The sequence below is a fragment of the Dermacentor variabilis genome, chromosome 3 (genome assembly GCF_050947875.1).
Source record: "Dermacentor variabilis isolate Ectoservices chromosome 3, ASM5094787v1, whole genome shotgun sequence".
Taxonomy (NCBI): Eukaryota; Metazoa; Arthropoda; class Arachnida; order Ixodida; family Ixodidae; genus Dermacentor; species Dermacentor variabilis.
In genome coordinates this window covers 88,779,293-88,805,425 of record NC_134570.1, presented here as the reverse complement: position 1 = coordinate 88,805,425, position 26,133 = coordinate 88,779,293, and the positions used below count along the sequence as shown (strand labels likewise).

At 49.5% G+C, this 26,133-nt stretch overlaps 1 protein-coding gene across 1 annotated transcript; it reads right to left on the bottom strand.

Annotated features, from left to right (window-relative positions):
• Positions 1-431: 431 nt before the first annotated feature.
• On the bottom strand, positions 432-23,723 carry LOC142576014 (DNA topoisomerase 2-alpha-like). The gene is made up of 12 exons (XM_075685891.1): positions 22,566-23,723; positions 20,856-21,113; positions 19,717-19,905; positions 15,910-16,158; positions 13,172-13,366; positions 12,030-12,377; positions 10,214-11,365; positions 9,263-9,645; positions 8,722-8,978; positions 7,265-7,557; positions 4,286-4,657; positions 432-1,623 (listed from the first exon to the last, which is right to left on the bottom strand). The coding sequence occupies exons 1-12, from the start codon at positions 22,947-22,949 to the stop codon at positions 1,246-1,248; spliced, it is 4,458 nt and encodes a 1,485-aa protein (XP_075542006.1). The 5' UTR covers positions 22,950-23,723; the 3' UTR covers positions 432-1,245.
• Between the last annotated feature and the right edge of the window lie 2,410 nt (positions 23,724-26,133).

The window sequence follows — 26,133 nt, the reverse complement described above, 5'->3', positions numbered from 1 at the left end:
TGTAGGCACTGTTCGCTTCAAATTGCCGAGTGCTTGTAGCCTCTGCATTATGAGGGTCGAGTCATTGCATGTTTTGCTTGCTTAGGGGGTACTAGCCATTGTTGATTTTTGGTCACAAACGGACACGAAAAATGTCGACCACAGAGGCTATAACAGCGTCACTGTAATACTTGCCTGCTCTTGCGACAACCAAACTGATAGTACACGGCTACCAGTGGCAGATCCAGAGGAACAGCCACGGGTAGCCGACGACGCACCCCCTCCCCCCTACCTCCTTCCCCCGAGACTTGGCGGAATTTCGGTCATATCACTTGGTCTTGATGAGTGCTGTACAGAAAAGTCGTGCGCCAATTCAGATTGGAATGAGACTCCCGTACTCTAACTACGCGTTTTAAAAGCAGCAAATGTAAATAAAATCTAGGAAAAAGAAATAATGAGATGGACCCTTTATTCCGTTACAAATATATTAACACTGGATGATCGCCACCCGGTACTGTCAAAGTTAAAAAACAAGGAGGGGAAGAGAGCTGGTGAACAGGCGAAAAAACAACGCCTGCTTACTGTGTTCGGTAACGTAATATGCGTGCTTTGTGATAAAACTACTTTAATATTGACACGAAGGTAAAATGACGGCCATAACGCCTCGAAGCACCCTTCGTCTGCTCGGCAGCGACATGGTGCCACATATGGCTTGAACAGCTTGTCCGGAGAAGAGCAAACGAAAGAAAAATTACGCGAGCACAATCTTGAACGGCGACTATTGCCGAAGGCGGCTGCAAAGTCTCTTGAGGGAAACGCTGCCTAATGAAATTTACGTTCTGCCTGATGGGAAAATTTTTTCCTCTGCCTACCTCCCCACTACAACAAACAAACATAACGAATTAAAATAGAAACGTGACATGCACACTTAAATAAAAATGCGGCTAACGAAGGTCCCGAAAATTAAAAAGCTGCCAGACGAGGCCACAACAAACAGATCGCAGAATAGTTGGTTATACTATCAAAACGAGACAAACATACATACTTACACAAAAACCAACTGCGAATACATGTGAAGGACACTTTGCACCATCGTTGAGGTCACATTGATGGCAGCAGTACAAAATGTCCACCGAGTAACTACCGCCGATGAGATCTAACAGACGTGAAAGATCTCGCACACACAGCGAGGCCTTCAAAGCATAAATACAGCAGCGGTCACGACAGAACGCACTATGTGACATGGTTGCGTAGCGGCAACACGCTTCAGAAATCGTCGCTGTCACTTCCGAAGTTGTACTTGACCTGCGGCGCTCTGGCACGGCCACTGGTGGATGCGCCTGATGGCGCCGGCACGGTCACGTAAGGTGCGTCGTCATCGTCGGAGGAAGAGGACAGCACAGCCCGCTTCTTCTTGACTGCCGCCTTCTGAACCGGCTGAGCGTCGGAATCCGAGTCGTCCGCCGCTTTCGGGGCTTGCCTGGCGGCTGGAGCCTTCTTGGCCGCTCGAGAAGACGCGGCGGGCTTCTTGGCGGGTGCCTTGACGAAGTCTTCGTCGCCTTCGTCAGCGGCTGCGTCCCGCTGCGACGACTTGGCCGCGGCTCCGCGCTTCTTAGGAGGATCTGGTTGCCGCTCCTCTTGATGCTGAAGATGTGGCGCGGTTATATGAGGTTATCGAAAGTTAAAGAAAAATGATCGAGAGGTTGGTTACTATCTAACACCTTTAACTGTATATGCTACTCGTCGTAAACACTCCCTAGCAGTAACGCCGTTAACATCGCATAACAACTGCTTCAAATACTCTTATTTTACAAGAACAGTAGTTGGTAGAAATAAACTTCCTGATGAAGTCGTTCCACTAAAGTCTTTATCCCGTTTTCAGGCGCACCTGCATTCATGATGACTCAACTGCACATACGTAATTTGCTCCTTTGTTCGTGCATTCTGTCCTTTTGCCATGTTGAAGTCAAGTGTCGGCATGATTGCTCGAACTGTATGTTTGTATAAATGTACTTGTATGTTCCCATCCTGCTAAGATCTTGTAAAAGACCACAGTATCTATAAATAAATAAATTTCCATTATTCCCTGCATAATTTTGCATTGTACAGGCACGTGCAGTTGACCCGATAAGAGACATCCAAAAAAACGCCAGTGATAAAGGAACAACGCCAGCAGTGAATCTTTCGATATACCTTATTATAACGTTTACATTGGCCAATTGACGTGCTTCAAAGAACTAGACGCCATGCCGCGCAGTGGCGCTCCGGAAAAGAGAACGACTTCTACAGTGCCGTCGGACTCATCGAGTTGAAGCTCAAAAGAAAATAGAATAGACTGTTTTGCGTTGGCATCTATAATAGTGAGGCTTGATAGTAGACTAGTTGTTTTCGCTAACTATCGTAGACCTGCAGCATGAAGGCAAAAAAAAAAACAAAAAAAAACGGACGAAATGACGAATATGGACAAGCGCTATAACTTCTAACTCGAATTTATTTCATAACTGCGCAAGGGAAAAAAAATAAGCAAGGCAGGGTCCACATTAGAGCAATTTAACCTCATGTACCAGCTTGCCCAGCGACGTGTTCTTTATATACTATTCTTTACTTCCTTTACTATACTATATCTATACTAGTTCTACTTTGGAGAATCATGTCTACATATCCCTTATGAGCGTACCGAAAAATCCGCGAGGCTAGTCTGCTTGTCAGTCGTAACTTCGTAATACAAGGGCGTATCAATTAAAATTCACAGCTGCATTGTTACGTCATCACCGACGACTTTTCGTTAGCGCTTTTTGGGATATTCTGTCATGTCGACAGCAATGCATATAAATAATGGACTCGTAACGATGTGTGTTTGTCTACGTCATCGTTGGCCTGTTCACCGTTAATGCCAGACACGGGAGAAGGTTGGACCTCACGCACACACAAATCGACGATTATAACATTTTGCACCGAAGTGCAAAGAATTATGAGCTATCAGAATACGCATTTAAAGAAAGTGATGATTCACTCATAGACAGTGTTAGCGAAAATGTCACGCGCTGTGGGAGCGCCGCTAGTGAAATCGTGCGCCATGTGTCTGCGCGCCGCCTCAGAAATTAACATCGGGTCGAAGGCAGCTAGCGATGTGTTTGCAGCGAAATCACTGAAGTGCCGGGTCGGTGCCGAACCCAACCTACTCTTGACGTACATCTGGCCACCTGATAGGGGTGCGCTGTTTACGGGACACATGACAAACACTCGGCGAACCTTCTCGTGCGATTGCGCCCTGCATGAGTTCGTACGCTTCGTACGCCAGGTCTTGCGCATATATCGTAAGTTACGAGAGACGCCATGGACAGAGTATGACGGCCGTTTTCCGTTTGGTTTGCCTGCACTTGTCGTTCACGGAGCACGAATCTGAATCTCGTGCCGTAATTTTCCCGGCCAAAGTTTGCCAAACCTCCAGCAAACAATGCTCAGATGAGACGCTCTACTGATTATGCGCCAAACAGCGAAGACTCACATAGTCAAGTGTCGTGAAGAAAGCGTAAACTTTCGGGGATCTTGGAGCGTAACTCCAACAGAAATAATCGAACTTCAATATCGAATGCGTGCTCATGCGTTGTCTGGCGTACCTCTCGTGTGGCCGCACGAACGCGGTGTGCTAACGACAAACTGCGGGAGCACGCTAGCGTCATCAAAGCTTCGGAAGGCAGCAACGCAACGCTTTCGCTGCGTTGGCGAGGAACTCTAATCCTCGCCAATTTAGTTTTTACCTTTTTCGCTGCACACCTCAAGACCTACAACCATCTCTAACGTTTGTGGGCGGCATTGAAAACAAACCTCAAAAGAAACGTGACGCTTTTCCCCACACCCCTGGCCCGGCCCGCATTCCCAGGTTTATAGACTCATCGAAACCACTAGAGAACCTCGGTCTCTCGTCCTCCATCGGACTATACCCACTCTTGCCACATGCTTCTGTTGTCTTCTGTATCCGGGCGAACCGTTTGTCGCGTAATATTTTATACAGGGCGATGACACTAGATTTTTGCTGCGCCACGGTATTACGCGTATGCGAACATCGCTCCTTGCTCGACCACCTTGAGAATGTACCACCTCCCACATCCATTTCTTTTTGTGCCATTTAGCGCTGCATAAAAGAGGTCCTTCAAATGTAACGGTGTCCAAAAAAATAAAAGCACTTTCCCGTACCGTGTCTTGCGTTCTACGAACGCTGAGGTTTGAGAAGCATATCTCTGTTTAGCAAGGGTACAGTTTCTTTGAAACGCTATTTAATAAGGTCCCGCAGCCACGTGCTTACCGAAGGGCCCGCGGCAGGTCCGCGGTCGTCGTCGTCGTCCGAGGTCGAGTTCTTCCTCTTCTTGGTCACTGCCTTGCTCCCGGAAGGCTTGGCCTTAGTGGCGCCACCGCGTTTCCGCTGGGGCGCCCTGGCGGACGAGGAAGCAGCCGCACCATCGGGCTGAGCGTCGGGACTGGTGCGCCCGGCCAGAGCTGCAGCGTTGCCGTCGCCGTCGTCGCCGTGGTCCTCGGCACTGACGTCGTTGGCCGCCTTCCTGGGCCCGCGGCGCGCTCCGGTGGTCTTGGTCTTCGCTTCCCACTCGATCTTCGGCGGAACGCGCTCAGCGAACGCCGAGGGCTTCGTCTCGTTTGCGGTCTTCTTGGGCGCCGCAGCCTTCGAGATAAATGCATAGGCAAGAGTTGTCTTAGGTGCCCATTCAACGTGTGCATTTGAAGACGTGCCCATTCAACGTGTGCATTTGAAGACACCGCAACACCTTCCAAATGCGGTAAAAAGAAAAATACATCATTTTTAGAGCTCTGTCATTGTATCGCACTGTCTGAGAAGGAAGGAAGGAAAGAAACCATTTTTCAAAAAGAAAAGTCGGCGAGCGTGGTTGGGCCCTTAGTCCAGGGTTCCACTGGGGCGAGCGGCTCGCTGGGCTTGGTCCAGGAAAGCCACTTGGCTCTCCTTTCCCTCGTCCGCAAGCCATGCCTCCCACTGCCTATTTCACATAAGTGGATGTGCAGTTATGTATGGGCTAGTAATATGTGAAGGCCGTTCCAGGCACTCCCGTGTGATATGTTGAGGTGCGGATTTGTTAGAACACCATGGACAGACGTCCAGAAATCTAGTTGGGTTTGTTTTACTGAGTTGATGCAGGTTGGGGAAGCTGTTGTGTTGAATGCATCGCCAGTCCCTACTCTGCTGTCTGTTAAGGGCTTTGTGTGGATGACCGTACTCTCTGCGATCCTCCCGCTGTTGTAGAAGAATGTCACGAGTGCTTGGAAGAAGTCCCGCGCTCGGGTCGGCCGCAGCTCGGTTGTTGAATCCTCGAGCTATACGGTCCGCCGCAACGTTACCCTCCAAGCCCTCGTGAGCCGGACACCAAATAATGTCGTGGTGTTCTGTCAGGGCTTGTCCCAGAATTCTACGTACTATTTCAGGTACCGTACCTTTGAGAAACAGGCGACACGCTGTCTGCGAGTCGGACAGTATGACTGCCGATTCGTTTCTGTGTTCCGCGTCTGCAATGGCCACGGCTATTTGCAGCCACTTCGGCCGCACACGTGGGGAGTTACGACTGTGGCCGTTATGACACGTTGTTTTTGAGTGACTGCTAGCGTGTGAGTCTCTCTACTGGCTCTGCTAGCTTCTGTGTAGTACGCGGTAGAACCTTTCCCAAAACGATTCCGCAAGGTTGCAGCTCGTGCTCGTCTTCTACCTGCATGGTACGTTGGGCGCATATTCTTTGGTATCGGTGCCACCGTAATATGACATCTCGTGTCCCTGTTCAGCAACACTATGCTCGTCGCAGTATAGCGGTCGTGGCGTGAAGCCCAGCTTTTCTAGAACTGCACTTCCCTGGTTCATTGAGCAGAGCCGCTCTCTTTGAGCTATGAGGAACGCGATCGCGTATTCCTCAAAGGTGTTGTAGATGCCCAGTTTCTCAACTTTATCGTTGTAAGCATTCTCGGGGAGGCTAAACGCTGCCTTAAAGGCTTTCGTTATATTTGTATTAGCCTGTTTAATCTCCTGGTTTGTTAGTCATGTGAATACATCCTATACTCTGAGGATCACGGATTTAGACTTGCAGGACATCCACTCAAACCTATTTTCATTCGTTTGGCAGGAAAAGCCGATTATTACGGAGGAAATGGAGACCTAATTTCTCTTTCTTGAACTCGGCAAAGTATGAATGCAACAAGTGTGGCGTCGCGGATTTTAACGTTATGGGTTGTTTTGGTGCAGGGAAAGCATTCGAAACTCGCAGGGTTGAGTCCTTGTTTGTCTAGAATGCACGTAGTAAGCTTAACAATATGCAATTAACTAGGCTCCAATAGACGGTGCTGTAATCTGACGTCATAACGACCTGGGGCGAGAGCTTCAGAGCAGCGTGCTCACGTGTTTTCTGGCTTGTCAAGCCTCCATTCTCGGAAAGATTGGCTGCTGGACTAATGTGGCTCAACTTAATATTTCTCGCTTCTGTTGCTTTATGCGTGCCGTGCGGTTATTTACAGTCATTGCAACTCAGCGTTAGCATACAAGGCCGACATGACACGTTACGGCCTTTACGCGGCCGACAGCTCATTTTTATTTTTTCAGCGCGGTGCTATAGATTAATTTAAATACACTTGGTGACTAGCGCCTTCGGGTACATTTCACTTACCTTCGTCCTCAACACCAGAAACAATCGGCAGTTAACTATAGCACTGGTTGTAGTGACGAGTACAAGTGCTAGTAGTATACGCATGGTTATGCGCTATATAAAGTAAGGATGGGCCATGAATAAACGACATAGCCTTATGGCAGTGGCGACGGCAACGCAATGTCCGACAATCCGCAACAACCCCTGCAAATGAAACGCTATGCATATATACGCAAAGGAGGGAACTCCAAAAGTTCATCACCTCGTGTGGGAATGTGAAGGATCGAGGAGGCGATGTAATTTGAGGACTGGGCCTGATGACGGGCCAACGTGAAAACTACGTTTAACACACTATGGAACTTTGCGTGTGACGCAACCACATTGAGACACTTAGCTGTCTCTCTCTTATCGACTTCCTCTAATAGGCGTTGAGGCATCAATACATATTCTGTGTGTCAAGAATTTCCCAGCTCTCGGGCAGTCGAGCACTTTTTGTAGCAACGTTCCGCGTTTCTTTTTTGCTTCTTTTGTGCCAAAGTCCTTACTCAGGCACTGGCAGCCAAAAACGTAACATGCGGCTATCTTGCTTTCTCAAAGATATATCACATTAAAAAACAAAGAAAGCAAATTACCTTGGAGCGCCCGCCCTTGGCTCCTTTGATCGCCTTGGCACCGCTCGAATTCTCCTCGTCGCGTTCTTTCTGCTCCACCTCGTCCAGCTTGGACGAGAAGGCGTCCAGGTCATCCTCCCAGAGGTTCTCGGGTGATTTGCGGCGCAGAGCTTCGAGCTCCTGGCGCTTGTCGTCGCGCTTCTTGAGCAGGTCGTCCTTCCGCTCCACGGTCAGACTCCACAACGGCATGCCCAGAAGGTAGTTGTAGTGCACGCTGCCGCCATCCTTGTCCCTGTCCTCGTCCTGTGCCTCGGCTGCACCGATCCAAATTGACGAGTTCTCATATCGTACGAAAAAAAAAAAAATGAAGAGGGGGGCACGGGCTTAGAGACACCCTGTAATGTGACTGAGGTCCTGGCTGTCAGATGAGATAGTGATTTGACTCATGTGGCGCTTAGCTAGTTTCGTTCTTGCAAAGCAAGCAAGTCAAAACTCTGCAAAGATAGCGAATCGGGTCGGTTGAAACCTGTTCATGATAGTAGCACATAGTAAACGACGATACAGAACGTGGTAGTCACAAGGTCTGTTCTGACAACAATTTTATGGGAACAAAACGACGTATTCCTCTCTTCCGGCACTCAGCTGTAGCTACACATTCAAGGAATGCCGTTTTAGAAGTACTCTTTGACTGTTCTTCATTAGGTAAAAAATAGTAAACTATGGTCTTTTACGTGCTAGAACCAAGATCTGATTATGAGGCGCACCGTCGTGGAGGACCCCGGAAATTTGGACCACCTAGGGTTATTTAACGTGCGCCTAAATCTAAGTGCACGGGTGTTTCCGGATTTCGGCCCCATCGAAATGAGGCCACCGTGGCCGGGATATCTTAATTATGCCTGTGATAGTTTAACTGCCACTCACAACATGTCACATTTCGATTGCAATAAAGTTTAATCTGTCAGATAGGGCTTGTTCAGTCTCACTGCCCGCTGTCATCATGATAAAATCCATGACGCCTGGTTGGCAGCGGTGAGGTGAACCAAGCTTCTCCCACAGCCGAGGCAGATGCTTTACCCACTGGGCCAGTTCGAGGTCCCAATGAATGCATTTTTTGGTTACACTACGTTGGGACCGTGAAATAAATATACATACACCTGCATTTTCTTGCTTGGCAAAAAACATCTGTTCTACAGCAATTTGGCGCATTATAGAAAGAACGTTGTTATGCTTAGAGAGAAGTTACCTGCAAGGAAGTGGACGTGAGACGTTCGCTACTACGTACGACCTTATTTCGAAGCCAATGAGACCTTCACATTGTACAAGTACTTTCTTATATTGTGTGGAAGACATGGACTTCCATCGAACGGCTAAGATGCGTTCTACGAACAAGATCACAAAAAGTGCAAATATCTCATTCAACGCAAACTGCCCATGGTAAAAGCCGTAGAATGTGTTTTTAATTACGTGACTAAACTCACAAGAGTCTTCAGCTTCGTCCTGCGACTCGGCTTGGCTGTCCCGGCGCCCTGTGTCCTGCAGCTGCTGCCTCTTCCAGATGACGATGGGGTCGGGATCGTAGCCCCGCCGCTGCAGTGTCTCGATCATCTCCTTGCGACGCCGGTTTTCGATCTTTATGATGTTGTCGATCTTCTCGAGAATGAAGCGAGCCTGGTTTTCGAGACGCTTTGCTTCGGCAGACAGCAGGCCGATAAGATAAGCCTTTCGCTTGACATACCTGCATAATCGGCACACTGAGTGATATTGTATTTGTCCAGCAAAAGGTCACGACAACTGCGCTAGCCTCTGCGCTATCCTGAGTGGCAGAAATTAGAGTGGAACAACAAGAACGTTCATGAAATGAATACTGTTCAATAAGCGACGCGGTAATCCGTTTAATTTAGGTGTAGCGCACTACGCTTGCCCTGGGAAGCAAAAGAAGTTAGAAAGTTGAATTACATAGATGTAGCGTAATCGCATGCTCGCGTACTGCCCCAGCCGACGTAACCAAACCAAACTCACGCTTCCGTGCGCGTCGCGTAGAAGTCGCGCAGGATGTCACCAGGAGTACGAAACGTTCTCAGGACGCCCTTAGAGTCGAACAGCACCATCGAGGACGTGGTAAGCGATGTCTGCAGCTTGAATGCTTTGTGAAGACCTTCCTCACGAGCCTTGGCCAGGTTTTCTTCGGTCATGGTAACCACGAAACGGACGGTGGTGTCAGTGTGGTACTCCTTGTAGTCTGTGATGAGAGGTGGCACCTTCTCTGTGCCATGCAGCATTGTCTCCAGCACCGCCTCCTTGTACGCTTGAGTCCACACCCGCACCGGAAGCTCCGTAATCTCGATGCTGGTGGAGCTGAGCACGGCCACCTCGCCGCTCATGATGAACCTCTGCTCCTCCACCTGTGCGACAGTAGTACGGACAACTTCGTTTGTCGAAAGCAGGTTGGCGCCATCGGCCGACCGCACCGTAATCAACAAGATTAAATGCATAGCGTAGTCCGGCAGTGGCGTCGAATGCGACTACAGGCGTAAACAAGCTTCCCGAGAGCTACCGTCGCATACTGCGATTAAAAACAGAAGCGACACCACAACTGTCCTAGTCTATCACAAGTACAAAAGTGCGAAGTGAAATGGTCACAGTGTGTGCAGAAAGCGCCGAGAACTAAACAAATTAATGCTCTGCAGCGCTGCTTTTGTTTTTGTCCCCTGCCGTTAGGGTTCCACAATGCAGCATCACCAGGCATTGAAGCGAAAACGAGTAAGCTATAGGGGGCTCCATTATGTTGTGTAAATCTGCCCTCAATGTTTCTCAGGAAAAGATTTTACCGCTGTTCACATTAAATATATATGTACAGCAGTGGCCATTTTTATAGAAGATACATCCTCATTTGTCAGCATGTTATCTTCAATTTCAGCAAACAATAAAAATGAAATCCGGTTCCTTTAGCGGAACAGCGAGCAGCCTCACCTGGTCTATGGATCCGCGAAAGTTCTTGAACCATGGCTTGAGAGTATCCGGTTCTCCGCCGGCAATCATCTTCCGCAGATTGGCAATTATGTCGCGTGGATTGTAGTTCGGTATCTTGGTGCTCCAACCAGTGCCAATACCTTCCGCGCCGTTCACGAGTACCATGGGGAGCACCGGAATGTAGTACTCGGGCTCGATCCGCTGGTTGTCATCGTACAGGTACTCCAAGATCGGGTCATCCAACGCGGGAGCGATGAGACGCGCCAAGGGCGACAGCATGGTAAAGATGTATCGAGGGCTGGCAGCGTCCTTGCCGCCCTGCAGCCTCGTGCCAAACTGACCGATGGGCAGCAGCAGGTTGATGTTGTTGGAGCCGACGAAGTTCTGCGCCAAGTTGATGATGGTCGACATTAGGGAGGCCTCGCCGTGATGATAGGCCGAGTGCTCGGCCACGGACCCTGCAAGCTGGGCAACCTTGATCTCGCGCTTGTCATTGCGCTTAAAGCAGGTGAAAAGAACTTTGCGCTGGCCCGGTTTGAGTCCATCCACCAGAGAAGGGATTGAACGCTCATTGTCCATGTTACTGAACAGGATAAGCTCCTTGTTGACAAAGTCCTGATACGTCACGTTCCGTGTGTCCTTGCAGTACAGGTAGAGCTCGGGCAGGCCCATCTCACGTCGCTGCTTGCGCTCTTCCATGCCATTGCGGAGCCAGTCCTTGCGCTGCTCGATCATTTTCTTGCTGAAGGCCAACTCGATGGCGTTGTCGTCTTCATTGCCCTGGTACCGGAAGGTGATGCGATGCCGCAGCATGTCCATGAAGTACTCCTTGGCCTCTTTGGCGGTGCTGGTGCCGAGACCTTTGTAGTACTTGACCTTCCAGCGCTGCCAGTCATCAGTCGCGGTCTTCCATTCTTCAAACTCGGGCAGTGAGTAGAAGGACAGCTCGTTGCTTCCGCGACTTGCCTTTACGATGGGCGTGATGAACTCTTCGAGGAAGGGGAGCTTGAGCAGCGACGGCCAGTTGTGGTGTATGAAGTTGATTAGGAGGCCCTTGATGTGAGAGCCATCCTGGTCTTGATCTGTCATGATCATGAGTCGACCGTAGCGAAGCGTTTTGAGATCATCCACAGTCTCGTACTTTTTCTTGTACTGCAAATCGAAAAAAAAGGAGTGTTGATTTCTTTTCCTCACGCGTCATATTTGACAACACGAGTACTTGTATCGTTTTGTGTTATCTGCTCCGGCCGTTTACGAACCGAACGCAAGTGTCGTGTAACCAGTCGAGATACGGCACAGGAAAAGAAAGCAACGCCAACACTAAGCGAGGTATAGCATCAGTAACAAATTTACTTTAACAAAGTATCCCACGCCATCTGAAGTAGCTCTCCAAAGTTGCGCGAAGCTCACAGGCCTTGGCGGTGAGAAAGACGAGGTGACGCAGTTACTAAAAATCAGGGGTAATGCCACATTTCTTTTGTTTTTCACACTCTAGACGGATGACGGGCTCAATTGTCGCTGCACGTTACAGGTCAAAATGAAGGCTTCCGGAGACATCGCACGTCCATATGTTTACGGGAAGAAGAGCTTTAAAATATTTCTGGCTATTTACAATGTGTTCAAAGTCATAAAATGGAAGCTGCCCGCGTGAAGATCAGCGAGCGCCGTCTTCTGCACTAGCCTCAGCTTCGTAACAATGTCTCGACGCACCCGTCTAAGCCCTATGAAATATCTCAAAGGGAGCAGCTTGGTCATTCACCTTGGCAGATAGGCTGCGTATTTCGATCAAGCTGACCTCAGGCAGCTAACTACTCACCTGTAGGCCCATGATCTTGATGACATTGTTGATCTCTGCGTTCTCCAAGATCTGCTTGTGCGTGGCCTCCCGTACGTTGAGTATCTTTCCCTTCAGCGGAAACACGCCGAACTTGTCGCGGCCTACCACCGACAGGCCAGACACGGCCAGACTTTTGGCCGAGTCCCCCTCGGTTAGGATTAACGTGCAGTCCACCGAGTTCCTGGTACCAGCGTCGTTGGCGTCCTCCAGCTTTGGGATCCCTTTCAGCTTGGAGTGTTTCTTGGAGGAGCATTTCTGGCCCAGCTGCTTTTCCGCCTTGAATGTCACCCAGGACATGACGGATTCCACGACGCCGCACTTCAGCATCTGCAGAGTAGGAAAAGGCGTGCAGTATAAGGTATTTCTCGTTGAAATAAAAGTGAGAAATCCTTGATTAGAGTTGCGCGAAAATCCACCTCGTCGTCTGAGTCGTAGAAGCAAAGGGTCACGGTCTGAAGAAGTTAAAATAGAGCATGAATAAAAACGCATGATGGTTCTCAAACGGCAGTTCGTTCTTCGGGCTGCAGGAGCCCTAATTTATTTTCGTCAATCTTGGTTATCAGGTGATCAATCGATTAGTGAACTGCGTTTTCGGGATAACGCAACTTCGCGACAGTGCAGTCTCATCGAATATTGAGAGGCCGCGGAATATGATCGAGATCAAATGTGAAGTGTCAGTATAGGTCTTGGTACATGCATGCAAGACAGAGGTACAGCTTCGTCTTTTAGGAAGTGTAAGATCACGACTAAGTTTCTGCATTGTGTAGCAACATTGAAAACAGCGAGAAGCTCCTACGAAATATATACATTACGGCTACGAGAGCTCGCTAGAAGCAGTCTATGCAGAGCTTGAATCGCAAGGGCAGCAGTCCGAAGTATGTCAAGCAGCAGCAACCAGGTCAAGCGTTGTATCGTCGCATTCTCCAAAATTGATTGGATTGGATAAACTCTATTAAAGGTCCTGCCGGACGCAAGTCAGCTAGCAGCGGGCGTCTCCATATAGGAAAGTACTTGGCGGCCGCTGCGCGGGCCTCCTGAACCCTCTCTCCTCCTTTTGAGTAGACACCATTATGCTTAGCTCCAGACAAAATATGACAAATAAAGAGTTATACGACACAAACCTGGCTGTAGAACTTGTCACTCAGTTCGCACTTGGAGCCGAACTTTTTGAAAGGCAGCGTCATGTTCTCCTTGGTCTGAGAATCGAATGTCGGATTCTCAATGAGGCAGTTGACGAACATCCACAAGTAGTCCTTCACTTGCTTGCTCTGGATCTTCACGCCAGCTTTGTTTTTCTTCTTGACGCTCTCCATAACCTGATCGAAAGTGTAGGAGTATTCAAGGACATTTTGAGAACAAGCAACGCAAGTAAATATCAGAATAAAAGAAATAAGTATGGGAAGCAGAGTAAATGAACAATGTACCACAAGTTTGACCATTCCCAAATACCGCAGAAGCACTCAAGCTGAGTTTATGCGGGTTTTTTTACCCTTCTGCCATACGTCCATGATACGGGGGCGAAATAGTAGTTAGCAGTGTATGTATTGTGGCAGATACCGCACAAGCCAAACCCATTCTTAACCTCTCCTAAATATATGGTGTTTGCTCCAAAAACAGGCTATTCCAGTTGACGGCCGTAGGTGAATAAAGATTCCAATTCTTCAGCACACAGCCTCACTTGAACAACAACAACAACAACAAAAAAAAAAAACACCTACCAGCCAAACATCAAGTACTACTATTCCTGACCAAAGCGGTTGTCACTGTAGGGTGCGATAAGGCGTGTAACACAAGGTATTTGGAGTCAAAAAAGGTCTTCAACCAGAACCAAACAAAGAAAACGTGTTTATCAAACGTTACACACACACACACACACACGCACGCACGCACACACACACGCACACGCACACACCTAAACGACAGCGAAGCTATACAGGCCAACTAAACGACAGCGAAGCTATACAGGCCAACATCTTGCGGTCTCTTTTTCGGCGGTGGCCGCTTCTTCTGCTATGCGTTTCCTTTGACTTCTCGGTAGAACGTTAGCGTGACGTGCTGGTTTCTGTTTAGCGCTTTTGCCTGTGGTCGTTGCACGCGATAGCAGTAGGCACAAGGCAGGCTGCAACGCTACCTTTTCGTATTGCCTGGGCAGTTCACACAGCCTCAACTTCAAGCACGGCCGTGTAGTACATTAAAACGTTTTACTGCGATAGCAATCACATGGACACTCCCGGCGCGTTTCTGCCGTCGTCACCGCGATGTTCCGTACAAAGTCCAAAGGCGATAACATCGTCGCTACGCGCCCTATGCTCTACGTCCGAGTGAATGCACGCGAGGGTGAGCCGACGATGTATAGGCTCAATAGCGCTTCCTCAATTCAGCGTTTTGACAGCGAGCTTCCGCGGTGATGGAGTCAGATGTGTTTCCTTGTGCGTGCTTGACACGGTGCTTGTTAATATAGTTAGTAGGCGAATGTTCACAAGTTTATACGGCTGATAAAACTTCTATCTTTACTTTATACAGGAGGGGTATTCTGCAAGAGTCCACCTAGTGGACTGTCCATTTCGGCCGCTGCTGATTGGATGGAGTTGTGCGAGCGAGGAGGAGACGAGCGGCCCCAGCCAATCAGCGGCGGTTGAAATGGACAGTCCACTCGGTGGACTCTTACAGAATAACCCCCCAGGTGTCTAATAATTTGGTGTCGCAATCGATGCTTTGCCTTTCGGGCGAAACTGGAACTTGTTTAAACTGGGACTCTATCTTTTCTGATCGAAGCCTCCTTATGCAAGGCGCTCCACGAGACTTCTGCATTAACGCAGTGTCGTTAAGGGCCTCGTGTCGCAGAGAATGCGGCGCCGGTGTCCGGCGTCGACCATCTTTTCGCAAAAAGTCATTCCGAACCGCGCATACCGAACAACGCAGGCACTCGTGTCGCGCAGAGACGTTACTGAACTAATTGGATTTCTCAAATTGTGTCAGGAATATCGCACGTACGATTTACACACAACCTACAGACATGATAACGTCGGATTGTAATTTGAATATAGAAGAAAATATTCCGTTACCCGGAAACTCAAATACAAACCCCATTTGCAGCGTTTCTACCATTCATAGAGCGGCACGCATGGTTCCTTCCAACACCTCCAGATGGCGCACGCCTCCGCGTGTCCGCGGCCCACGCAAAATGCCGCGTTTCTACCGGAAAGCCTTCGCGCATAGCGTTCGCCGCCAGTGTTTCTCGGTAAACATTACTGTTATATAAGCTAAGTTGCCGGGTAGCGTGAGAAAAGCAGTCGGGAAACTTTGAATGCTATCGAGTTCCACTCTTAGAAGCGAAGCTTAAGCGTCCTCCTAATTTTAATGAAACACTGTGTGCATGTTCTGCAAAACCAAGCCAAACAGACCATTCGCTCGTGATAACTAGGTTTACAAGAGTTAAACCTTAGCCAATTTTGCTTCTATACCTTTCATGCATCGCCGCGGCTTCTCTGGGGTTTACACATGTTACAGTCTTTTTTTCTCCCTCTATTCCTCGCGGACATTTTAGACCACATGTTCTGATTTACATCTGAAGTTTCTAGTTGTACTTAAGCTCTCTATTTTTATTCTAGCAATACTTTCTTCTACCAGTTGCATAGATGTGACGATTCTCCTATATACAACTTCCACGTTTTCTTCCTCTGTGCTGTTGCCAAGGTTGTAGAAGGTTGAGAAATCCTTAAACCGTTCACCGCCGTTTTTCTCTCACACCCCTACATTTATTTGGAATAAATGAAAAAAAAAGAGTGAAAAATGATCTATGCTGCAAAGTTACACTTGTGAAAAAGAACAGGCGCCAAAAGTGGGATAGGGGGCGTGCCTTTTTGACGAGGTGCTCGGCGACGTGGTCGACGTGGCTTCCACCCTTGGTGGTGGCGATGCCGTTGACGAAACTCATCTGCTTGAACTCGCCCGAGGCACTCAGAGCCACGGCCACCTCCCAGCGGTCGCTGACGAGCTCGTGGGCTACAATGAGCGGGTTGCCTATTTCGTCCTCCTGGTCCTTCAGGAACAGCTGCACGTACTCCTTGAAGCCCTTCACCGGGAGCCTCTTGCCGTTCAGGTAGACCTGGGCGCAAGAAGGCAAACTAAGAATTATTTTCTAAAAATTACAAATATTATATAAAAATTATTAAAATTATAATCGCGCGAGCATGCACGTGAGGCTCCTCGCGACAGGTTGCAAATAAAAAACCTGAAAATAAAAACAAAAATAATCTAAAACAACGCATGAGCAGCCGTATACCACAGTCTTTTTTCCTGGGGGTTAAAACTCGTCTCCATACAAGACGTAGCCTACATAAAAAACAGTTGGGCGCAACCGCGGTCAAAAAACACCGAACTTTATATCCAAGTGCGAACGAAGCCACTGCAGGAAGTCTATCTAGCCTCCGCTAACGTTACTAGGCCTCCGAAGCGTTGACTAGTATGCATGGAACGGAGCATAAGTACACGAGCGCTCTTCTTTTCCGCCCCCATTGCGACCACCGTGGCAGGGATCGAGCCCGCGCAAGAAGCGAAGATCTACAAAACCATGCACTGTTAAGCGACTGAAAGTGAGCAGAAGGGCAGTGCAGGAACTTGATCGTACGGCAGGTTTTGCTGTCCTCACATGTCCTCACACATGAATCACCGTGACTAACTTTTTGCAGTATACTCATATTTAGAAACCCCCTCTAAGCACTAACTTTAGCGAATTGCCGTCCACCAGGACTTTCATCGGCTCCCTCACTTTATGTTCAGGGAATGGTTTAATTACAACATATTCTGCGACTCAATCACCGCATTTGCTCGATGCAGTTCCGGCGCTGTCATTGCAGTATTGAAACCTCTCGTGAGAAATACGAGAGCGAAACATTGCATTTCACAAAAATAAACGCACCGGTCGGGCCTAAACTAAGGACAGCGATGAACTCTGTATAATGGAGGCCTTCAGAGTGATGGAGACGTTCAAACCAGGACCTCATGAACACGGGCAATTTGCGGCAGAATGTGAATTGATTATACTTTTTTTGTAGACCCTTTTCGTCTAGACAACGCTGTGGTAGCAATGCATTCATGACCCCAGAAAGCTTCCGGTCATGCATTTTTGACAGCAAAGTTAGTCAAGAAAAGTATTTTGTCTCATAGTACATTGTAGGCACATATTCTTGATGTGTTTAGATATAAAGAACGTGTGCCACGCGACGAGCTCATGTATGGGCTTTTATTGTTGCACTTAGTAAAATTAACTTGTAGATACTCTAACTCTAAAGCAAAACTGGTGCCAGCTGGAGGGTTCTGTAAATTATAGACTAATGTAACTTGTGTAGTTCCAGAGGGCTTATCTGGAAGTCTCCTTCGAAATCGGCTTGTAAACATAAAGAATATTCACAATGTTTACCTGTTGAACCAGCGTTTAAGGTTAGAACGCCTAGCGATGGAAATACCACCCGTATTCGTCCATGATTACGACGTCCTTTGCAGAGCAACACACCACCATCAAGTGATTCGCGCCACTTCACTTGCAAACTGAACGGCGGATGGCGCAAGGAAAGACAGCCATTTTGCTTACATCTGTATCATTCCTCCCCATTCGATACAAAACAATATTGCTGGCTCTCCCGTAATCGAGAGTAGATGTAAGCATGAAATATTTACCGCAAAGCAGATTGGTATACGAGATGATACTAGCCACAATCTTAAAATGGATGTAGTGCATGTTCGTAACGGCACACCACACCGTACCACGCCATACTGTGCCCTGGTCGACATGGTCGCAATAGTTTATCACAGACAAAACCTCATTGCAAATCTTGTCTCCGTCAAACAGACATCCGTGGTGCGCCGGACGCTACCGGTGCTGCCAGCGCTCCGTTCGCGCCACGGACCTCACGGCGCCGCTGGCGTTGAATAGAGCATAGGCAACGCAGTCTGAGCGCCAAAAGATGTCAAGTAGCAATGTACCAACTTTTTTAACGCGATAGCGTTAAGGAGCTCGTGTCGCAGAAAAGCCGGTGTCGTCGGCGTCGGCCATGAGCGAAAATGGCGGAGGCAATTCATAAATAAAAACAACTTGCAAGATGTGCTGGGTGGAATTCGAACCAGAGTCTCCGGAGTGTGAGACGGAGACGCTGCCACTCAGTAATAAGTTCGATGTTTCAGAGCGGGACAAAAGCGCCTCTAGTGAATGCGGTGTTGCCTTAGAAACGTGCCGTAAATAGTTATACTGCGGTGTATATCGGTAATTATGAGCATGTAAACTACAGAAGTCACAGTTAAACGAGTAGCGAACTAAGTTTCCGCTACATTTCTTCTGCGCTTGGCGCACACGCAGAGCCATCTTGCGGCAAACACAGAAGACCCCCTCCTCGCAATGTACGGCGCTGCCCCGACAGCTGGCGCGCCACTCGCCCGCTTCTCCCCTTCGTCTCGTTTGAGCGTATTGGGGCCGTGCGGTACCGGAGCGAGGATGCCCCGATACCCTTGCCTTTAACAAGTTTTTCGCTCTCTCTCCTTCCAACTTCCAGCGTGCGTCACTCGCACCCTCGTGTTTAGGCGACGCGGCTCCTCTTTCCACTCACAGCGCGATTCCTAGGTGCAGCGTCTGACGCGGGACGCCTCTGACGTGATCGCTGCGTCGTAGCGCGTCTGGTGGGAAAGCGTCCCCTGCGATGTGTGCCGTGCTGCTGGCGAGGAGTCATGCGTCTGCGTGGTGCTCCCAAGCGAGATAGAGGACGATCCCATCGAGGCCTCAGCCCCATGATCGCGTCGCCTTCAAAGCGCGTCGTGGCCCGGCTGTCCGCGCCGATCACAACGTTTGGCTCGCATAGATCGTTTCTCCCTCCGAGACACCGAGTTCTTTGGTTCGTGCCGCTTGCTCAGGCGCACGTTTCGTCTTTGTGTGACTCAAGAGCATGGCGAGCGAATGAGTGGCGTTGCCAACGTGGTGCGATAACGCTATCGCGTTCCACTCTTGAAGGCGAAGCTTAAGCGTCCTCCAAGTTTTTGGATGCACACGGCAGGCCACACTTTTTATGAATACAGCGGCCGTGGCGCTACTATGTCATGACGACACGGCGCAGTAACCTTCTGGAAAGAAAACCGACTCTAGAAAAGCTATTATAATAGATTATTAGTGCCGCTAGGAGGCTTGCCACTTTTTTTCTAGCGTTTAGAGGTATAGGATGTTAATTTGACGCACGAAATTCATAGCTGGTCGAAAATATGTCAGCACCCCGATGACAGGGCAGTAAGGCAGGAAACAAGGGACACGCAAAAGCGCGGACTTCTTACCAAACATTTCTAAATAAATGTATGTTAGAAAGTCAGCACTTCGCGTGTTCCTCGGTTACTCTGTGTCCCCCTTTCACTGGGCTGTAAGAAGTGAATACACGAGAAAAATAGTGAATTATTAAAGGCAACCAACAGACTATCAAAGGCGCCGTAATGCAAGGATTCGTGTTAATTACCACTCGAGTCAACGTACACGTAAATGTAATTGGACAAGCACGCTTTCGCATTCAGCCGCTGCTGAACTCCAGCCCACGACCTCCAGCTGGGCAGCAGGACACCACAGTGAGCCACCGCGGCAGGTCACGCACGACACTTGACGGCGTAATGGTGGGCACAAACGAAACTCACGTACTTTGACACCGTGTGAGCAGCCGGCCACGTCATAAGCCCTGCGGGAAAGCAGCGCCACTGTGTCGTCGTCCAGCTTCTCCATCATGAACTTGGCCAGGTCCGGATAGAAGGTGATCTTGGTGAAGTCCTCGCCCTTGGCCTCCGTGCTGATCTTGGGCTCTGTAGTCTTCCGCATGTTATCCTCCCAGACCTGCGAGGCGGGGCTTTTTGACCGTTACAGCTTACCTAGCTCTCGAAGCTGATTTATCTAAGGCTGGATGAACGTCTTACCACCTAGCATTGTTTAATACTCCAACTTATAAGAAACCACACGACTTCTTACTTTTATTTTGGTCCGCAATATTTTTGCACGAGAGATTCTGACCCGAAAGAAAAAAATATGCTACAGACACATCTGTCGCTTACAGTTCCAATATATGCAGGCCGCTACATCCAGGAGTGCTTTCTGTTCAAGCTATACAGGCTGTCCCAGCTAACTTTAGCCAGAGTTTTAAAAATATGCGAATGCCACGTTGCTGGACAGAACCAAAGCAATGTTCTTTGCCGTCGCTTGGAGATATTAAAATTATATTTTTTTTCATTTTGCCTAATTGGATCATTGGTCTTAATTAATCAACTTCTCAAATATAATTGGATGGAAAGTGTCCATGAGAATTGTAGAGCAATATGAAAAAATGTTCATAAAGCTTTCTGTTGCTCAATACGTGCTACATAAGTTTTTCCGAGCGTGAAAGAAGCCTCCGAATACACGCAAAGTGCGTCGAGCGGCCAGTCGGGCGGCAATTTTGCGTGCGTTTGCGGGCTTCTTTTACGTTCAGAAAAAAATATTCTCTGTAGCACGTATTGAGCAATAGAAAGCTGTGTCGGGAGTTTCTGATGTCACTACAATTTTCTCATAGACACTCGCCTAATTACAATATTCGAGAAGTTGATTAATTATTTAAGACTATCTAATTAGGCGGAATGAAACAAGTTGAGTATCTCCAAGAGACAGCAAACAACATTACCTTGGTTCTGACCAGCTACTCGTATATTTTTAAACTCTGGCTAAAATTAGCTGGGGCACCCTGTACATCGAAGCGGTTGCACTCGGGCAAATCCAAACGCGGGCACGCTGGACGAGATAAGCGGCAGACTCGCCTGCTTGAAGAGCTTCTTTTCGGCGCGCGAGTACGTCTCCACGATAAACTTCCTGCTGAAGATGTTGCAGAGCTTGGCGCCATAGCCGTTGCGGCCGCCGGTGACTTTCTTCTCCTCGTCGTTGTAGTTGGACGAGGTGAGCAGGTGGCCGAAGATGAGCGTGGGCACGTGCATCTTCTCGACGCGGTGCTCGACCACGGGAATGCCCTGGCCATTGTTCCACACCGAGATGCAGTCCTGCTCCGGGTGTATCTCGATCTGCCACATAAAGAATAAACAAGGCACGCGAAACGCATTTCGTGTTAAGAGTAACGCTCGTCACGTGTCCCCCCCCCCCCCGACCTCTCGCCACCTGCGTAAGCGTAGAAATTCTCAGCTTTAGACGAGCGTTGAATTTTAATCAATTTTCTTGCGTGTATAAAAAACGAACACTCTATTAGCTCTTTCCGAAGGGCAACTTGATGATACTGCCCCGTTTAATACTATTTCCCTTTAACGCTCTTGTTACCACGAAGGAGATTGGTTACTACCAAAATTTCGTGTTGTCGATGGCTCGAGCAGCAAACTCCAGTCGCAGGAATAAAATCGCGACGGGAAAATAAATTCAATTTGTGTAGCAGGTCGTCTTCGTATGATTAGATAAAAGCTTTCCGCGTGCGCAGCATGTCCAATTCCTTAGGTGTAAACCCACAGCTTCTCATTTACTTTCTACTTGAAAATCCGAGGTCACCTAAGCACTTGTGAGTTGTGAATGCGAAAGCATTGATGTCCAACTGAACGCCACTGAACGGTACTTCGAGTTTTGCGCTGCGAGTAATGTACCACAGCCGCACATGCTGCCCGAGCCAGCAAGCGGCAGCAGCCTGCAGTGCCAACGCCGCATGCCCGTTATGCGGCGATGTCCTCTCCTGTCATGAGGTTCCCATTCGCCCGCACTGCTCCGCCGAGCCGCGTTCGTGACGTGGCGTCGCAGACAATGGGAAATCCGTCGAGGCGCGCACGCGGCGTCCGTCGCAGCCAATTGCAATGCGAGTTTAGTTGCCGGTTCCCTGCTGAAGATGATAGACGCCTGCGTTTTCGCTCAATGGGCTAGTGACGCAAGTAAGTTTAGCAGGTAGTTTGAGATACGAGAACATTGACTAATGCTCCTCTTATGTTCAGAACTAAATCAGCGAGGAGGCGTAAACTTAGTATGTAAGGTAAGCGTAAGATAGTCCTATTACTACGATTTAAACGAGGGCCAAGTGCTTTCATGCAAGTCATCATCATTGAGATTTAAGGCGGTGGTGCGCAACCTAAGCGATCTGCTTCTAGCTCGTCATCGCGCTTTTCCCGGCATCTTAGGCGACATGCCGACACTCATCGAAGAACGCAGGTTACAAAGGAAAGCTAGCTTCAAGCAGCGTGCAGCCATGGGCCAACGCCTCGATTAAGACTGATCAGACAAGCGCGAAGAGAGAAAACTTCCTGCTATGCGTAGTTTGTTGCGCGACTACCGATTCTCGAGAACGGCAGGGATCGGCTAGCTATACAACATGTGTTATGCTACATATGGCACCCTATAACGGAGTGCTTTCGCTCCTTAGTCCGGTTATTTCATGACCGTTTCAACACCTCACTATCGTACCCCGCGTGCTCTCGTTGCGAATGACCCATGGTACAAAAGGTCAGTTCAGCGCACGACCTCAACAAAATGGGCGTCCTTATTACCTTGATGCAGTCCATGTTCTTGTCCCGTTGCTTATTGTCGGACGCGTTGACCAGGATCTCATCGAAGATCTTGTACAGGCCGGGCACGAAAGTGACGCTCCTGTATTTCATGCCGCCGCCGCCGTTCTCGTCTTCTGGGTCGTACACCCACATGGTCTGCGTGACGGGCTCGACGGAGCCGACGTACGTGTCCGGGCGTAGCAGAATGTGCTCCAGCTGGCTCATCTTCTGGTAGATGCGCTCCACTGACATCCTCTTGTTCTTAGCTGCGCCGGAGCCTTTCGTCTGGTTGCCCCCGGCGCCGCCATGTCCTGCCGCTGCTGCAGTCGAGGCCAGAGACGGCCCACCTGCGTATTCCTCTTCAATGTCAGAGAGGGAAGCCATGTTGCCGCTGGATGTGTCACAACCACCCTCGGTTCCCTCTGCAGTCTTCTAGCGAAGGATCCGCCGAAAACTTCTACGCGGCACAACAAGCCTGTTAGGTATTCATTGAAACACGGCTTGCCTTTACGTCGTGGCCTTCTCTTATCAGTCCAAATGCACGAAATGCGGCGATGCTCAACGTGCAAGCGAGCCCTTGATGGTGCCGATATCTTCAGCGTTGTAGCCGATGAAAATCGTCGTGAAGAAGGGGGCGGGATCAGCTTGTAACGCGTGCCTTTGAGTTGATTAATCTAACTGTTGACGTGAAAGGAAGCTGGTGCGCTCATGTACGCCGCCGTTCAGAGACAGTGACGCCCCTCCAGCTCGCGCATCGCGTCAACAAGATGGGCTCTTCGCATACGAGTGCGCGGTGGTGCGTCCGAGCTGCGACTGAAAACGGCTACGCGAGCGGCCCGAGCTAGCTCGGGATTTTTATCAAGCCCGGGAGAGAGCGACACCGGTGACACCCCGTGATTATGACCAGGTGTCTGACCAACGTTCCTAGACTATATAGCTATAGTAAAGATGCAGCCGCTGCCGTAAGAAGCTGGCTACCACCAGGAGGCCAACACGCAAGCATGCAGGTAATGTAGAATCGCACGTAGGCTCCTTAGGTATCGCGCTAGTGGATCGGGCCAGAAAGAAACATACAAATATAGAAAAATGTTTTGATGGCTACGATAATGATTCCAATCATTGGCACACGTCAACAGTTGGGTATTGATCAAGAAGCGGGCGGCAGAAGACAAGAACGGAAAGAATAATAGTAACAACAAAGATATTGTTACGGGGATGTTGGGAGTATAGAAGATTGTATTTAATATATATATATATATACAAGATGAGTGAGTGAGTGAGTGAGTGAGTGAGTGAGTGAGTGAGTGAGTGAGTGAGTGAGTGAGTGAGTGAGTGAGTGAGTGAGTGAGTGAGTGAGTGAGTGAGTGAGTGAGTGAATAAACTTTTATTTTGTCCAGCAAAACGCGATAAAACGCGCACCCGGCTAATCCCACGACGGGACTGACAGATCTAGTCTGCCGGCCCGATCGCGGGCGCGCTGGACGGCCAGGATTTGGTCCTCAAAGACGGGACTTCGCAGGAGCGCGTCCCACTCTTCCTTGGTGAACTTCGGGCCCAGCGACACGCACTGCCAGAGCATATGAGGCAAAGTAGCAACCTCATCACAGGCCACGCAAAAGCAATTCGGATAAATATCGGAATATATGCTATTAAAGGACGCCGGATTTGGGTAGGAGTTCGTTTGCAGAAGTCTTAGTGTGACCGCCTGCGGCCTGCTTAGCTTGGAGTGAGGCGGGGGGAAAATTCTTCTCTCTAAGTAAAAGAATTTAGTGATTTCGTTGTGCGTGAGAGGAGCGTCTCTGTGTCCGGCGAGAGAGTCGCCCGATCCGAGGGCAGCGCGGTCGGTAAAGCCTCGCGCAGCCTCGTGGGCAGACTCGTTGAGGTTCAGAGGAACCCCCTCAATCGCCCCCACGTGTGCAGGGAACCAAAGGATCGAGTGTATGGAGGTGTTGCCGTGTTTGGCGCCTTTCAGAATTTGAATTGCCTGCTGGGCTACCCGGCCTTTCTGGAATGCACTGACGGCCACTTTAGAATCGCTATACACCCTTTCTCTTCGACCGTCTTGCATGGCGAGTGCAATGGCCACTTGCTCGGCCACCTCTGGGTTCGTCGTCCGGACGGAAGCACAGTTGATGACTTTGCCCAACGTGTAAACGACGGAAACCGCAAAAGCCTTGCCGTCTCGGTATGCAGCTGCGTCCACGAAGCTTGCTTCGATCTTGTTCTTGTTTATTTGCTTTAGTATATTCAATGCTCTTGCCTTGCGACGACCTGCGTTGTGAACGGGATGCACGTTGCGGGGCAAAGAGGCGACCACGATCTTCTCCCCTATTTTTCTGGGGATTTGGGTGTCTTCAGCAAAGTTCTTGGTGGGTGCGAGTCCGATCTACTCGAGGATACGCCTGCCTGCCGGCGTGGTGGACAGCCGAGTTAGCTGGGCCCGTTCCTGAGCCTCGGCTATCTCCTCCATGGTGTTGTGTATGCCGAGCCGAAGGAGGTCCTCTGTATGCGTTCTGACGGGCAGCCCGAGGGCTCCGTTGAAAAATTTTCTAATGAGGGCATTAAGCTTTTCCCGCTCGGCTCTGGGCCAGTTGTGCATGGCCACCGTGTAGGTGAAGTGACACAGCACAAAGGCGTTGATGAGCCGAAGCAGGTCAAAATGAGTCAAAGTATATAATTAAGATGGCTGACCACCACCAACAACACGCAGCAGCCAGCGTCCCGCGATCTTCTTCCTCTCTTCTTTCATCCTTCCGTAACAGGACCCCGGTGGTGAAGCGCCGTCTCGGCGCATGGTATACGCTAAGGATTGCGAGCGAAATATGGCTTCAGCCGCGAAACGTGGACGACGTCAACAGGCGTCGGACTGGCGGATGCATCAAACTGTGGCGGCGCAATCTCGTAATTTGCGTCATTAACTTGACGTTGGGCTTCATAAGGCCCTGTATAGCGAGATAGAAACTTCTGGGATGATGATGATGGAGCAACATTTACTGGGCCCGAAATAAATCGGTGGTGCACGCAGGCACCAGACGGGGTGGTTCTCCAGCTACGGGACCCATATGTTCCCAGCAGCTCCTGGCCCCTGTCCGTCAGTGCGAGCTGAATCGGTAGGGCGGGGCTGGATAACAAGGTCTCCCATCGCTCAAGGGGTTGGGGATTGGTGGATGTTGGTGGGAAGGGGAGGAGGGAGGTTCTTGAGTTCTGTGCACTTTGCCAAGACGTGCGGCAGGGTGCCCTTTTCTCTTCTACAAAAAGGACAGAGCATATCGTATTCCGCAGGGTACATGCGGTTCGTCAGTACGGGATGGGCAAGCGATCCCGCCTGCGCTCGACGCAGGATCGTCTGTTGTTGCCTGGTGAGTTTGGGGTGCGGTTCTGGCAGTCTGCACCTTTCCTCTCGGTACATCCGGGTAATGTCCCGAAAGCTGGTAACCGGGTGCGGTAGCTCTTCCGGCTTGTGCTCGGCCCGGATTGACATTTCTCGGGCATGGTAGTCGGCGATGGTGTTGCCTGCTACCTGCGAATGAGCCGGGACCCACACGAGCTCTATGGCTCTTCCCAGAGG

Coding starts and splice junctions, on each gene's coding strand:
- LOC142576014 (XM_075685891.1), bottom strand. CDS start 22,949: ATGGCTTCCCTCTCTGACATTGAAGAGGAATACGCAGGTGGGCCGTCT. Junction 12,378..13,171: donor GTGACAAGTTCTACAGCCAG/GTTTGTGTCGTA, acceptor CCTACTCTGCAG/ATGCTGAAGTGCGGCGTCGT. Junction 8,979..9,262: donor TACGCGACGCGCACGGAAGC/GTGAGTTTGGTT, acceptor CCGATTATGCAG/GTATGTCAAGCGAAAGGCTT.